The 17,571-nt window shown below is 37.6% G+C and overlaps 1 protein-coding gene across 1 annotated transcript in view; it reads right to left on the reverse strand.

Moving 5' to 3' along the window:
• MED13L (mediator complex subunit 13L) overlaps positions 1–17,571 on the reverse strand; it is a 211,017-nt gene that overhangs the window by 96,423 nt on the left and 97,023 nt on the right. Inside the window, exons 3-4 of the mRNA XM_026119072.2 lie at positions 10,671–10,755; positions 5,995–6,078 (exon numbers count right to left, since the gene is read on the reverse strand). Of these exons, the coding sequence (XP_025974857.2) occupies positions 5,995–6,078; positions 10,671–10,755 (169 nt within the window). The remainder of the gene's footprint in view (positions 1–5,994; positions 6,079–10,670; positions 10,756–17,571) is intronic.

Genomic DNA, 17,571 nt, shown 5'->3' on the forward strand with positions numbered 1-17,571 from the left:
TGCAAAAGCTCTGTGATACTCAGTGACAGCACTTCAAATATCTCAACTGGCTGGAGTACAGCACACAGAAAAAAAAGGCAGTCTTTAAAGACAGCAGGGCCAATGGGTATTTTTCCTTCTCAAGACAGAAATGGATAAGAATTCTTCTAAGAATTCATTGCAAACTGGTAGATGCTGGTCAGTAGTATCTTGTTTCTGCATTAGGTAAGCTTGAAATTCAGTGGGAGCCAAACAATCAGAGCTCACAGATGTCCTTTTCGAAGATTTTGCCATGCCAGGTTCCTAGTCTTCTGCCCATTCCGCCGCATACCATTCTGCTTCATGCCTTTCTGCCCACATTTTGTAATTTCTGGATGAAGTCAGGGATCCACAACCTACACTGCAGCTGCCAGAGACAGACAGGCACTCCAAAACACACTGCAGAAATACTGCAATAAATTTCATTCTACAAGTAAACAGCAGTCCCATTTTGAGATAATGCTGCATCCATACAGAGAGGCAACTGCAATAATATAATCTCAGTTATCAAGACAAGGGTAGACTTGCAAAGATGAAATTTCAAACTTGAATCTATCAACAAAACACAAACTATCACAAAACTGAATGACTAACAGCACACCTATCAACATCGCTTATGTTTTACCTGAACTGGCTGGCCCGGTTCCATGCCTTCAGCAAACAGCTGTGTAAGATATTGTACAGCACCATTTGAATTAGATGAATTGGGTGTATACAGCATACTAAAAAGACTGCTCCCCTGACATTTTAGCAATGACCCCATGCAGGGAATCCTATTGTTCCCAGGAATTTATCTTGATTGGCAAGGGTCAAGGAATCTGAAGAATCCTGACGCTTGGGGTTGTTTTGCCACCGTCTTTTTAATGCTCTTACCCCAGGAAAGAAGAATGACAAGATTCGGTGATATCATGAAGAAAGCAGTCCTCAGTGGTAGCTGCTGTAAGTATACCAGTCTAGATTCCTGTTTCACTTACTGAAGGACAGTCAGAACACATAGTGGATACAGCTACATAATGTAGAGCTGTGCAGAGATAACGCAAACTATACTTGCTACAATTAGTACATTCAATGAAAGTTTTACAGTATGCACTTTGAAGCTTCTTATCATCTTTTAGAAAACACTTTTATCATTAAATGAAAAACACCAGATGCTTGAATAAAGAATACTATTTAATTTATAACTTCTCTAAAAAATTCACTGCAGGAATAAAAGAAATGCACATTAAATTGAAAGAGAAAAGCCTACTTCTTGAGAGGTGGGAAGAATTACTGAAAATATGTAATACTATTTATGGCTCAGTAGTTCTGTCACATTTATTTTGACAAGTCAGGACTAAGCACACCTTTTCAAAAATGAAATCACATTCATTTTCACTATTTTTCTCCCTGGTCTTTCCTCATTTACGAGGGGGTTAGTTAGCTATACTGTACACATATATTATTATATAACTTATTCAGAAAATGCTTACTATTACAATACTATAAAACTTCTTAATCATTGTTAAAATATAAATATGCAAACTTGCAGAATTAAAACAAATTAAATCCCTTGTTTTATTTTGCTCAAATTCAAACCCTCTAGTTTTAATTGAAGCATCCTCACTGCATTGCAATGGGCTGCAACTAAAAAATAAATAAATAAATAAATAAATAAATGGATGCAACTTGCAATACTTGCAATGCTCAATGTCAGTTTTGGTATCACTGATCTAGATATTCCTTGAAGGAGTCCTCTCTCTAGGACTACTCCTAGGAAACTGAGGTGATTATAATTTCCAGGATCTGAAAGAAGTACTAGCACTTAAAGTATCTGTAGCCTTCAAGTTTTGACTGGCACTGGTCAAAACCTTGTTTTGATGCTTGCAAAGAAATGAGCACAGCCACTGAGCAAAACCGGATATCAAAGTACTGACTGAACTTTTAAGTCGGTGAAATTTCACTGGATTAGACCAAAGAGGGGAGAGTTGACATATGAATGCTTAGGACAGTCTATTTATTAACATACATTCCATGTGCTCATTATAACTTTTAAATTTTTATACTCTATCAAGCATCACAGGAGGCTGTCATTGTCAATTGTGAACTGTAATCAGGAGAGTACCTATAAAATATCTCACGGGACACTTTATTTAACAAAAACCCTGATTTGAAACTGAAATTGGACAAAGAACTTGTTTCATTGCAGCCTAACTGTACTTCCACTCTTTCATCTCCACTGTTACAGGGGCACAGAGGGTAATGTGGCTATCTAAACACCATTCCTATCTTTCAAGTCCTCACACCTAGTAATGGGAAAAGAAACATCGTCTCAACTTCAAAATATTTCATTGATAGAACACTTCCCCCCCAAAAAATATGAAAAAAATAAGTAACAGACTTGGGGGACAGGGGCAGGGGAAGAGTTGACCCATCAATTATATAAGGAACAAAAAGGAACAATAATTTTTTCATCCATTCTTTATGTTTAAGCAAATCTAAAATAGCTTAACAACTTAGGTTAAGTTCTTCACATAGTTCTTTACTAATTTTCTACTACACACCAAGAAAAGAAACACTAAAATAAATATCAAAGATTCTTGGATAAGATGCTCAAATTTTTTGCCAATAAGATGTTTAACATTTTATGGCAGTGCTTTCAGAAACCAGAAAGCCCCACACAAAACTTGGGAAATAATTCTGAATAAACAGAAGATGAATTTTCACCAAACGATGGAAGCCATTATCAATGCTTCCTATCAGACAAATTCTGTAAACTTCAAATACACTGATCTCCTTTAGCAAGAGGTGAATAAAAATAAACAAGTTTAATATTTTCCAGCAGTAGCATGGAAGCATATTTTAGGCACACATTGCTGTAGAACAGATAATAAAACATGAAGTATTATTTAGTAAGTGACACATAATATTAAATATTGCTACCAACAAAAATGATATTCAGGAAAGAAAACCCCCCAAGTCCTGCAATAAATTTCCTGTCAAAAGCATCTGGTTCCCACTGTAAGCAAAGCAGTTGCATACCAATCTGTCTGTAACTCCCTCTACTGTTCCCACTCTCTTCCAGAAAAGACTAAAAAGCCTCAGCCCACGTATTTTTGCTAATACAGCCTCAGAAGCTCATCCATTGTTCTTGGATCTCCTTTTTGCATCTCAGGACTAAGTAGGTCATGGCCACTGCGATGCTCCACTTCATCTTTGACTTCATTCTAAAAACCACAGGTCTGTCCGCCTTTCTCCATTCACGAAAATTACAGGCCCTGAATCAGTTTACTCTTTGAAAGCCAGCCTCGTGAGTTTTACTCCTTCCCTGTTTACACCAGCCCAAGACTTTGCATTATATTCCTGAAATGAAGTTGGTAACTCAGTACGTTTGAGATGATTCCAATTTATCAGGGAGAGAGAGGAAAAAAAAAAAAAAAAAGCAAGCAAAGCAGACTTCAGAACCATTTGTATTTCTTTTTCAGAATGACATCTGCTCAGTTTTTCTCCATTCAAAGGGAAAAGAATTAGTCTTTCCCCGTTCAAGGAGAAAAGTGCATTTTCAGCATAGATTATCTGTTCCCAGTCCCAACTTAACCTTTGTATGTAACGGTAACTGCAACTTGTCTCTACTATTTTATATATTGACACATGTTTAGCTAATGTATTTTAAAACACCACTTTTTTTGCTCCTGAAGGCATTATCCACAGTGCTGCTATGCTGAAATACCTAAAAACAGTCAGTTGACCTCTTCTTCCTGTAACTGCTCCTTATTGTTTATCCATGGCAGATGGCCACTTAAAGCAAGAGTTCCACAAATAATTTATATGGAATTAATGGGAATCAATTAATTTGTGTAAGACAGCTTACTGTGCTGTACTGGGGGGGGGGGGGACACTTAAGAGATTAAATAAAAGTCTAAATAAATTAGTCCCCAAAGCCTCCCATTATTAGCTGCCACTGTCTGAATTAGAATCTATTGCCAACTTCTACAGTCTTAACTAATCTTACTGAAAGATGGCAGTAAACTCCAATTTATTTATACCAGAAGAATTGACAAAATTGACAACCTGAAGCGAAAAACAACCCATCACAGATTGGCCCATGGTAATATTTCTACTGAAAAGCTCTTTAAAACTGTTGTATGTCTACAGTATTTGTTGTGACAATTACTTTTATGAAGAAAATCCCAAAACATCAAAAATCATTAACCTCTTCTATTCAAAGGTCTATTCTTCAACATTAACTAAAATTCTTTGTAAAAATGTCAGTAACATATAAACAGGAAAAATTCAAACACAGTTTTAGTTCGACATGAATTTGTTTTTTGTAACATGTTCCAGACCAGATATATGCATGTGCATACTTTATACACATTTAAAAACTAAGCTGATTTCCCCCTATGGACCACCCCACTGCACCAGTGATTTGTTCTAACACCCATGTAAATAACAGACGAGACCTACTAATCTGCCAGAATATCTCCCTTCCAAAGCAGTACCACCTTCCATGGCTGTGCTGCTGTTATTCTGAACAGACACTGTCTACTGTACCTGATGCTTTAGGTCTGTAGATTGATGCACACCAGGAATGAACAGGAGACTCTCAAATACATTTAACTCGAGCACTAAGGCAGCAGTGAAGTTTATCAAAGAAATAGCTTATGCTGAAAGGAGCTGTCTCGCTTTTCCAACAGCTAGTATCATGCTACTTCTTGTACAGCTCTAGGGAGCTAATGTTCCAGAAAACTAAGTTGGATCTTGGTGTGATCAGAAAAGCAGGAGAGACAACAGGAGGGAAAAAGGTGGGTATGTACAGTCAGGACAGAGAAAGGTACGCAAAAAAGCATACCTTCCAGTGGCTTCTTGCCGTTGTGAAATCACAAAGGCTACAGACACACACACAGTCTGCTTAGTGACAAAGGGAAACTCCCATGCCAAGTCAAAGCTCTCGGTTTTTAGAAATGAAACACATCCATGTTTAATTACTACATTATATCTTACAAACAATTATTGTTTAGAATCACCTTGTTAACACAGAGCCTGTAACAGAATCAAGCCAACTGTTTGTAACATTACATTGTAACAGAAGTAAAAGACATTGTTGTTCCAAGACAATGCAGTGAGAGACCAAAAGAAAAAGATACACTCTATAGAATGATTTCAACCCCTACCTAGGCTGCCATCAGACATGCTGCTGTGACTGCAGCTATGCTGGATGAAGAAGTTGCCACCCCAGTTCATCTCCACTTGCTCATTACCTTCACATCTTCCGGCATAACTACATGTTTAGTCACTTCCTAACCCAGTTCTGTCAAAATGATTCCTGTTAGAAAATCTGTGTTTAAGCTCAACTCAGATTATTTTTGACAGAATTTGTTTAGCGGATGACTATAAATGCAAGTACCAGAAGATCTGAGAACATTCTAACCTTTAGTGCTAGGAGAAGAAATAGTGATGAGCAAGTAGAGACAGTTACCCTCTTTCCATGTTTATGCTGCTGCCAGAGAAGCACACTAATCAACCATATAGGTCCCATTTGTCAGCCTGCTTAATCAGTGAAAACTGTGCATCAAGGCTGGCATCTTTAAATAAATAGATGAATAAGTAAATTTACACATTATTTATTTTACTGCTTGAAATTTCAGGTTTGGGTTTAATGTCCAGAAATTCAATTCATTTGTTATGACTACCTGGTGTTCTGTTGTATACTGAGAGTAACAAGTTGATGCTATTCAAAAAGAAATACAAAAAATGTGACACATCTGCAGAGTTAACGCATAAATACCCACCTCAGCTTTCTATCTCAAATCATCAGAACTAACAAGACCTGCAAATTTTCTGCCTTACAATTTGCTCACTTCAGTAATATATAGAAAGTATCTGCGTTTTTCTCTTGTTACATGATAAAGAAAAACTACCACCAAAGGCAAAAACAAAGTATCAGCACTTAAAATTCAACATTGACAGGAGCAGTACTTGCAAGCTTGATCACCTTACCTTTTATTAACAGGCTTCTCATCCTTGTCATAGGGTCTTATGAACCATTTTCCAATTCTTACAAAGTTTTTATCCATCAAGCACCTAGAAAATAATTATAGCAACAATCACTAGTTACATCTTAAGATTTAATTAAAAACAATCTTTGAAGACAGTAAATCTAAGAGATTGAACAGCTGAATTTCCATCATATTGAAATCAACTTTGTAGCTTCTGGGTTCATAGTTCTATATATCTTTTCCACTTTATATAGTCCTGCTATAGCCGTGGAAAAAATCACTCATGGTGCTGTCAGTGATGCTCATCTTCACATATACATTTCCCCCCCCCCCCCACCAACTCTGACAAAATCTTTTCCTCTTTAAGCTATTCTTTGTGCTGAATGAGCAGTTTTTCAAATCCCTTTTCTTGAATAAAGATGATTTATAGCTTACAAATGAATAATTGAGGTTTACACCCAGAAGTCCTTTTCTACATAGCATTTCCCTGAGACTTCATGATAAAGAAAGAGTATGCCTTCCTGTATGCTTGGCGTGTAAATGATACAGTATCAGCTTCTAATGGTGTATGAATTACAGAAAATTATATTAACTAAAAAATAATAATTAACAACTTCTCACATGATTCATAGCTTGATATCAAATGTTAAAACTTAAATAATTACTGTTTCCTCTCTCATAAAACCTCTCTTCAATGAAAATATTTTCACACCACTAAACTTAGGGCAATAAATTATCCATATTCTGTGGTCCCATTAGAGGTGTGCAATTTCTTTAGGGAAGCAATAGGTCCTGCGGCTTTAAAAAAGCAGTGAGGACACATACAGTGACTGATAATCAATTTAGGTTGACAAGTTGAAGCAGTGTTTGAAGCCTTCCAAGTCCACCTGTACAGACGAATCAGAATAGTACAGACAAATGAGACTAGTACCAACGAATCAGACTAGTACCGACGAATCAGACTAGTACCATGTCCACACAATTTAAATGTCTCATACATTAAACATGCAGTTGAACATACTGCCCAAACGATCTTGTACAGAAATTTGTTATTAAAGCCTACTTTTTAGTAAGATACATGCTATTTTTCCTAAATTTTGAAAAACTGGTTGTTTGTTGCTAGTAGTTTCTATTACATGATTACAGATTACAAGCAATATTCGAGGTATGAAGAAGATCACAGAAGGTTAGGAGATTGCCAGTGTAAGCCAGCTTTCCCTATTCATTTCAAATCTAACCAGTATTTCACTTTTTGGATGGAAGAACTATGCTTCTCCATTCTTCTGTTTTCCAATAGTTTATTTCTACAGTGGTTGCTAGAGAACAGACAAAAACACATTAATCTTCTGGAAGAGTTTATTCTGCAAAGCTTAGAAAAACTGTATGATCCATACTTCAAAAGCATACCTAGAACAGATAAATAGGAAGTGGATGAGACAACGTAGATACTAATATTTTCCTAGTTTTTCTGTATAAACTTGGCAGGGCTTTCCAAAGTTAAAGTTAGGCTGAAGAAAATTCTACCAAAAGCACTTTCTCATGTAAAGCAAAAAGAATCCTACTCAATTGGAATATATGGGAAGAGGAGAAGTTTTTGTTTGTTTGTTTTTAAGTTGGTTACTATCAAGCTTTTACCAGTATCTTAAGCTGAATGTGGAAGCCAAAACAGCAGACAAAACACACTGCTCTTTTGCTGGTGAAAGAAAGCATGCTTTAGCAAGAGCTTCCCCGAGAAAAAACTTGCTACCTAAGAAAGTCTTTTAGTGTCAGCACCCTTTATAAACACAAGAGTCTGTAGTGTTTAGATCAGATCCCTAAAGAAAATAATCAACACTAGCAAAAAATACTTTTATGCCACATCATCATGTCTACACGATGGTAGGCTCTCACCAGCATAGAATAACAATTGCCTCTAGCTAATTTCCCAGCAAAAAGTCTTCATGTGTAGACTTGGCCTTAAAAAATCAGCCACCCTCTCATATATTAAACTGAATCTCAGGTTAATTAAGGTGTAATCCTATATGAAATTTAAAATGTCATCACAGAATCATGGATCTCAGCGGTTCAGCTGAGCGAACAACCAGTGACAGATGTTTGCATTATTTTTGCTGTACAACCACTCAAGAGTAACCAGAACATTTAACAGTAATCGCTGACAATGACCTTGAGTAAAAAACGCTGGGTATAAAACTCCAAGCGAGTATACCTTTAAAGGCAGTTATTTAATCACATGAAATTGGGACCAAAGAAATATTTTTTTAACTTCTTGGCTCATTTCTCTACTTAAGGCTGAGTGTTATTTTCTTCCTAAGCAATACAGCTGTTTGAAAATTTCACTAAGCTCTTATATTTCTGATTTTACTTAAAAAAGAAAAAAAACCCCACACACACCACAATGAGGGCATATTAATGATTATGAAAGAGTACAGTGATATTTTCGGCATTATTTCCTCAGAACTTTTAATACCTTCCAAATGGTTCCTTCCTACTCTGACACTGGCACAACGGTCTCGACTTGGGAAATTTCTACTTAGTTTAATTTACTGCCAATTAACACTGAGTTCTGATCACCGATTCAGCTGTTAAGAGCAAAAGAGAACATGAAGAACTAAACCCCGAAGAGCTTTCCCCCAAGCCGTCCTCCTCCCGCCAGCGCCGCAGGTGCTCTGAGGGGCAGCCGGGCTGCTGGCGGGTTCAGAGCCGGCCGGAACCGGCTGCGACCGGTCGGAGGCAGCAGCCTGCGGCCCCGCCCCGGGTGCGGCCCCAGCTCGACACCTCTACACCAGTGAGGAAGACCAAACCGAGGGTTATGCCCACACGGCATGTGAAAGTCAGCAGATTTCTGTTGTTTGTCATGAAATAATTACGGTGTTACAGTAAGATTTGGCATGGCAAACAAAAAGCAGAAAAAAAAAAGAAATTGGAAGCTTTAAAATAAGCACAACTACAATATTGTGGAAATTCGGTAGACAGACATTTAGTAAACCATCATGGATTCATAAAGTAGCCTTAACAACTACTTCATCAAAAACCGTATGAAGTGTCCTCTTGAAGGTGCGACTCCACAGTAGCTTAAGTTAATTTAAAGCCAGGTTACTACAGGTTTTTCTGCCCCCTACACATATTTCTACCCCTTCTCGCTGGCAGCACCAGGACTCCCAGGCCCATGGAGCCAGCCCCGTGCAAGCTATCAGCCCGCAGCCGGAGGAGCCACCTGAACCTCCTCGGGGCCCGTCTCAGCATGGGTGGGAACCTCATGCACGAGGGCGGGAGGCTGAGACCGCAGCAGCTCTTGGGTGGGTTTGAGGCGACGTAAAAAAATCACACTCGAAAAAACCCCCCACGTGGTATTGTGCATCATCCAACTGTATTTTGAAGACTTTGGAAGGAAAAAGAGCTTAGAAGATTTCTCAATCAAAGCTGGATAGAACAATTTACCAACTCTGCCAACCCATTTCAGTTCGATTATTTGTTTTTAAAACAATTCCTCATTCGCAAGTTTCAAAAGAGCCAATGAAAAACAATATTCACTAGTAGTTGTATTTGAAAGCCAGTTGGCTGGGTATCACCAATTAATAAACACATGTGAAATGTCTTTTTCATTTATGCATTGCAAGGTGACAAAAGAACTAAGTGAACATTCTAGACTGAGAATTTAATTCTTGTGTTTTTATCGCCCATTTTATTCCCTTGTATTTTTATTGTCTATTACTGAGGCAAAAGTCCCTTAGAAAGACTAATGAAATAAAAAATGAAAAGCCTAACAGCTTGTATCTGTGTACATGCCGGTAGCTGCCCATTCAAACTTAACTTGCTAGCAGATATGAGCAGCTAACTGCTGGTCAAGGGGCCGGTTACACTCACGGAAACCTCGCCTCAGGAACATAATGCAAATCCGATAACTAGTAAATTTAGAAGAGCTGAAATAAAAATTAAAAGAAGAGCTGAAATATAACACAGAAAGGTGGTGGTGACCTGGAGAACTGTAGATAAAGAGAAGGAATAAAAAGTAATAGTCCAAGTCATACACTAAGTCATACGCTGGTGGACTAGTAAAAAAAATAGTCAGTAAGCTTAAGAGTTGATAGCCTTCAAAGAAAAAGATGTAAGTGTATTAACCAAGCACAGGATAACTATACAGTCAAGGCATATATATGATCGAGATGAAAGAAGGCAATAATAGGATACACTGGACCAGAGAGACAGGAACTTTTAAACTTCACCCTGAAAACTGTGTACAGATTCAATCAAACTGGAATGTGGATCTAACTAAACGACTGGAAGAACAGAGTTAAGATCTTTTAGTATTATCTGTTAGAATATATACTATTTAACCTGAACAGAGGGATTAGAGGTCAGATATAATTACTTTCCTTAAGTACTCCAAGAAAGCAAAAACTTTTTGAAACAGCTCCTCAACAAGAATAATGCAAGCATTAAAAAAAAAAACTTTGAATGTTTCATTTGTCTGCCTAAGTTGACCATTTGACACACTGCTTTATGATAGATTACCATGTTCAATGACTTAAGAGATTCATCCGAATCCTTTGTTTCTTGCACTAAAGTTCTAACTCAAAAAAATTATTTTATGATCAAAAATGATACAAATGGTCTATACCTGTCATGTATTATTTTAAATATCAGAATGAAATATTTGAATGCAAGAGTTTTTCTTACCTTTCCAGAAGATTATGAATTGCCTTGAAGAGCAGGGTCCTACACTCATAGGAAAGTCCATTCTCCCACAGTCCTTCTTCCACCACTACAAAAAAAACCCAAAACACATAAAATGTCAACATGCCTAAAATAGGACAGTTCAGACATTTAAACTAAACACAACTCAAACAGTTTGAATTTTCAACAATAACATGTTTCATAAAATTATTTCAACTATTATGTATATTACCCAAGTAAATTTGACCTTCAGTCACAAAAGAAACCGACTTTGAATTTAAATGATAAAAAATAAGAAAAAACACACAGCTGCAAAAGAAACAAGCACATCTGTAGATAATAAAGTATTCAATATTAAAGCATGAATCAGAAATATATTTGGGGGGGGAGCAGGCAAGGTCCACTCATCACCATTCTTTGCCATCGCTGCTGATCAATCTTTTAAAACGTATCCCCAGATGTGGACAATCAGGAAAAACAGTAAATCATTAAAGGCGCAAAATCAATTTACATAACTTAAAATTGACATTAAACAACCATCCCAAACCTCTCCCCGTCACACCAAATGGCTTAAAATTATTTCAGAGTAACTTAAAGTTCCTCCAGTGTACTAACTGAAACTATCGCAATGAAAATATACATCAGCATGTGTTTTATTCTAAAATCAAAATGGAAAACTCAGAAACAGAACTGCAAAGAGACTAAACAAAGCTATTCACTACACATGCGCTGCAAACAGTATTAAAGTATTAAATTATTATAGCTGCCATATATGCAATGAAGATGTGAGAACCTGTGCTGCAGCACAAACTAGCCACCTGAATGAGTATTGCAGTGATGCACAACCCTCAAAACTACCTGCTGTCTTAACTCCGTTGATGTTGGACTCTAAGCTACCAAGAGTAAAACCATTTTTAGGTTTGCCTATACACACTCTGCCTCTCCTGGCTGCCACAAAGATTTAATCGCTGGTGCAGAGTTACAAGAGATGATTAAATACTTTTTGTCAAGGAATAAGAATTTGTGAATTGACTAAGTTCCAACAATTCAAGTCTGGAATAACAGGAATACTCAGCAGATCTGCACAAATGCAGAGCTTAAATACTTAACACCCCTCCCTGGCCAATTTAGAGGCTGAAATCTTCCAACAGCATGTCTGTCATGCAGACATTACTTAGTGTAGTTTACAGTCATGTTTAAAGAAAAGCTTCTAAGGAGTTTGTGCTTTATGGAAAACACTAATATTGCCAACAGTGTTCCAGCAGCCTCAAAGCCTCACAACTAGTGTTGATCATTACTCCGCTTCTTCTCCCAAAACCTATAAAGTAAAAAACCTCAGAGAGGCAGATTTTTTTCAACAGGTAAGGTTGTGATATGCTAATATTGGTAACAGTGTCTCTCTCCTTTTACAGAATGAAGAAACCAAGGTTCTAGTACCTGAATCACTTTATTGAATAGCAAAATTACTTTCTCAGAAGAAAACAAAAGCAAAGAAAACCCCCAAACCCCAGGCTTGCACTTCTGAGCAAAGCATGAGCCATCTTTCCCTTTAAAACCAGCAAAGGCCCTTTTAATGTTTGCAAAGGCTTAGTGATACTAAATATGTAACACGCCATAGCTGTTTACCAGACAGAACTTCACATGGCCTCAATTTCACTTTTAAAGCAGTATTACTAAGAAACATCAGAATCTCAGTGCGTTTCCAGAAGTGTTGATGAATAATTTCGATAAGCATCAGAACCCCAACACCTGAAAAACCGCCTCGTGACTGGTACAGTCACCCACCGATGGGGGAATTATAAAATTGCTCCCCAATATAGAAACTCTGCTGTCTACTAGGACACAGGATAACACTGCGGCTTTTCTCCTCAGTTAAGAATTGACAGAGTAAACCCCTCTGCCTGTTGTCACAACAGTCACAGAAAATGACCCTTTTGCAAAATATTATTATGATGAGTATTCTGAGAGTGTTATAAAAGATATAACATGTCCAAAGAATTTTTTCCCCACTATCACCTTATTAACAACAACAAAAACATAAGGCTGAAATCAACCATTTTTAATTAACAAGAGATGTGTTACAGAATAATTCTATCGTATACTGCTCAAAGTGAAAAAAAAATCATAATTATTTCCTTCCTTGCAGATCTTAAAAGTGTGTTCACATACTTTTTTTAAGATCAAGATCAGAATACGATATTTCTATTTTCAGAGAATTCTTAAAGAGAAAGTTTTTGTCCCAGATCTAACCAAAAAACGATTATTAAAAAACCTAAACTTGTGCCACACCTTCTTGAATTTCTACCTAGAAAGTTACTTCCAGAAAGAACAAAAGAAATAAAAATTAACTATTCACATTAGGAAGTCTGTCATTGTAGCAAAAAGGTAAACAATCTTACTTTATGTCGGGAAGCCTGCAAGTTTGAGCATCCCTAAAGTCAACATATTAGTGTAACAAATTAAATAACCAAAACTATAATGTTCAAAATGAAATTTAACATCATAATCTAAAATTACTAGTACCACCATTATCAACAACTAACCAATTCTCAAACCTGTCTGCAGTTATATGTTGCAGTATAACATATCACACCTGACTTCATTTCTCTCAGAAGCTCGCATTTAAGATTCAAATATTTAGGCAGTATCGCGAAATGGACTCAATTTGTATCTGCATTAAGAACTTAATGCAAAATGACAGAAATAAGAACCTATTCCATGTTTTTGTAGGAAACCTCCCCAGTTACGATGCTTTCAACCACAACTCACTACCCCTTCTTTCTTCTGTTCCACTGAATGCACAACTAATGGCACCTAATTACAGAAATAGCTCTTGAAACTATTTTTTGTAAATATAGTTTTGCCATTGATTCCAGAGGAAATATAGGATCAGGTCATACCCCTTTACTCTGTTTCTGTATTAACTCTATAGCATATTAATATCAAATTCATTACGATCTCAGTACTCCAGGTACTCTTTGGCCCCGCACAGCAGGCGTGCCTGCTACAGCTCCTCTTTGGGCTATATGGCCCTGATCATCATCTTCCACCAACTGCAGCTCCTCTGCCTCGCAGAAGGGACAGAAAAAGAGGGAATTGAAACTGGTAGCACTCCCCCTCTCTACACAGCAACAGTCAAGGTACCCTGGGCTCTGGAGAAGGAAGGGCTGTGCAAGGGAGCGTGTCCCACGGGCTAGGAAAAGCAGGGAACAGCAATGCCGCCGACGGGAACCTCCACCCCAAGGTTGGTCCCTCAGCTGCCAGTGAGATAGGACTGGCTGAGGAGCAGCACCTGAGTGAAACAGGGAAAAGGAGAAAGTCTGAAGTGGCTTCATCCCTCAGTACTTAAAGTTTCCAAGTCAGCTTTTGGTTATTTGGCATTCACATGAATTACATGTGAAATAGAAATAAAATTATTTCCCTGCTAAGTTTTTACTCTAAGCATACCCTCAGTTCACAAGCCACCTTCATAACCATTTTTCTGTAATAAATAATGCCTTTGATTCCCAGATACATTAATGCACTAAATCTATCGTAATTACCCCTAATACTTCTTTATCCTACTAAAAAGTTCATCTTAGAGAGTATAACGTATGTGCACATGCCTGTTGCCAAAAAAATGGGGGGGGGGGGGGGAGGAAACACAGCACAATTTCACTTTCTCCATGTTCTTAGGCATCCTGATCCACAGTCCTCATTAAAAAAGTCTTTAAATAACTGGCACAAATTGCAACTTTAAGGTGCAACAGGTAAGCAAATTGGGCAAAGCCCTGAGCATCAGACTGTATCTCTGCCAACTACAACGTTTCTCACCCTGAAACAATGTCAACCAAATTTGAGAGCATAAAGAGTATTTTAAATTCTTGGTTCCTTCTATATATTATCTTATATAAGACTGAAGACCGGGAAATAATTGCTCTGTATCTGTCTACAAAATGATCTGCAAGGCTTTTAACACTCGAGACTTCTATCTTGAGCCCCCATCGGTCTTTCAGTGCTGCCTGGCAACACTTTCTGGCACGCAGCTAACAGGAAGGAGGTGCCGCACCGGTTCACAAACACACTTTTGCCAAGCACCCACACCCTGTCCTGAAGGTACGTTCTGCTACTCCGGCAGAAACAGCTCTTTAGTGGAGACAACAGATCTGACAACACTTCACAGCTGTAGAAGCCATCTCTTAAAAACAATTCTAGGGCAACCATCACGTAAAGCTTCATTTTTAGGAAGAGAAGTAGTACAACAGAGCAGGTTTTTCTTCCATGGAAGTCAGAAAGGAAGAGACAAAAGGTCTGGAGGAGAAGCAAAGCAGATGGGAGAAAGCTTCCAAACTGTTGCTGCCATGAAGACAGGGTTGACCCCATCAGCCAGGCAGAACAGACCAAACTCTCAAGTCTCTGTGTCATTTTCTACAGCTCCAGGGACTACCATCGCTGTCTTAAACATATTATTTTTTCCAATACTTTTACAAAAGTGAGAATATAAAAACACCAGCTAGTGTCTAGTTATCACCTTGGCAAAAAATTAACTCCTTACGCCTACTCATCACTTTCATTTTAAGTATCTACATTGCTCGTCCACTCTAACCCCTAAACTATGTTCAGAGTTACCCATTTTTAGAACCAGGCTAGACAAAGCCGTCACTAATGTAATTTGGTGTTTGTGATGGTCCCATTTGGAGTGGGCTGTCAGGCTCGACGAGCCGCAGGAGCCCCTTGCAAGCGCCACCTGTGAGGGTCCCCAATTCACTGTCAACACGAGGGTCCCCGTTGTAAAACTTGCAACTGAACACACATTACGCTAACTGCCTTAGCCACGCTGCTGCACATGTCAGACAGCGGAGTAGTCGAGGATGACAACTGTAAATAACCTTCACTTTCTTGTAAAAGGGACAAAGTTTATCCCCTTCTTACCATTTGCCTTTTAGTAAAGAGGTGACCTTAGCACTTCTCATCGAAAGTAACTAACTACTAGGCATCAGAGGAAAAAAAAAAATCACATCTCAAAATTAACAACTCAATCTATTATTACTCTATCTCTAAAAATCTCAATTCTGAGGAAACACTAAGATAGGGTCATGTCGTCTCTGCCATTAACTGGAACCCTATTAGCTGCTACCAGTTGTGATGCTCAGTCTAACTGCTCTTACTATATCTAATGTAGATCATTCTTAGTATCCTTTCCTTAAATCTAGCGGAGATGGAGACAGCTAAAGCAGCATATGGATTTAAAGAAAGTGTGAAATTTTCAGTTTCTTTGAAGAAGAAAGTGATTTGAGATAGCCGATTTCATACAAGAACAGTCTGTTCACTTATGTAAAGAGGCACCATTGCTACCATCTATAAAAGAAAAGGAAAATAAAAATATCTATTTAAATTTGCATTGCAAAGTTAATAAAACATTGCTTTAATTTTTTAATAGTTACAATGACAAAGAATAATGCTCACAAAGGTACTCCGCAGCAAAATTTACTGTTACACTTGAGTATGGTAATAGGCATATTACCATTATCCAACGTGCACTGCATACAGAAATAAATTTAAAAAAACCTTTTGCTTCTAACACTTGAAAAGATTCAGTGCACTGCACGTATCAGAGAAGAGTGCATCCAGGTGCTGAAGGCCACTGCTAGTCTCCATACGGAAAAGGAATTAATTGATCATTTTTCTGTTCAGAGTTTCTAAATGCATTTGCTACCACTTTGTTTTCATCAGCTCCAAAAATGAACAGAACACTTGCACTCATTTTAAAATCCCCCCTTACAGATCAGATTATTTTAAATTAATTAGATGCGACTAGAATAATCTAGACTTACACTGTAAGTTTATCACTTTAACATACATTGCTGAGCAGCATAGTTGGGTATGGGGGTTTTTGGTGTATTTTCAAATCAGAGATATTAAGGTCTTACAAGTGTACGTATCCAACAATTTTTCTGAAGCCAGCCATGTTTGCCAAAAAGAGCCATTATAAAAATTTCAAGGAGCGAAGTCACAGCAAAGTATCAAAGCAAATACTTCAATAATTTTAGGTCTCCCAGCAGAGACACTGCAAAGATAATAAGATATCTGTTCTGCTTCAATGACCAAACTGACATATTTTACTTAAAAGAAAGAGAAAAGAGGAGGAGAAAGGAAGTTTAGCCTGTGTTGGCATGGCAGGGATAGTTATACCTTCAAGAAATTCAGCCACCCACATTTTAATAATTCAGGTCACACCGTCTTAGGCAGTTTAAAAGTAGAATTAGTTTCAAAGAATACATATTTCCTCAGAGCTATGTTACATATTTCCTTTTAATGTATCATATTGCAGCAACAGCTGAAATGAACGTCTAGACATCAAAAAACAGTCTTTATTCCCACCTACAGCTTTTTCTACCTCAGGCATCAAAACTAATGAAACCTATTATCCAGAACACCGGGTTCGGGAACCACATTGGCCACTGCAAATGTGAAAAAACACTCGGGGACAGGACCAGTTATTCAGCCATTAAAATTATCAAAAATCAATTTCTTGCTGCACACTGCAGAAAGACTGATAGATTAAAGCAAGACACATGGGACAAGGAGATTACTTCAAGGGAAGATTACTATGTCAAACTGCAGAGCAAGGGAAGCTACTCAGCTGCTTCGGATTCATAAGTGGAGCCCTATATACGTTCGTTTTTACTCTTTGATATTTTGTCTCCCCTTTACCATGAAAGATGAAGGAGGCAGGGCTTTTTTCTAATGTAGATACACTATTAAAAAAAAAAAAAAAAGAAAACACAACACACTGCTAAGTAACTCAAACAAAATCAGAAATTCAATTACTAAAAGCAAGCACTTAATTTTTCATTTTAATTTTTATTAACTGTGCCCCCAAAACAATATTTCAAAGACTAATCAGCATTTTGAAGCATCATTT

This window comes from Dromaius novaehollandiae, chromosome 17 (genome assembly GCF_036370855.1).
Source record: "Dromaius novaehollandiae isolate bDroNov1 chromosome 17, bDroNov1.hap1, whole genome shotgun sequence".
NCBI classification, from domain to species: Eukaryota; Metazoa; Chordata; class Aves; order Casuariiformes; family Dromaiidae; genus Dromaius; species Dromaius novaehollandiae.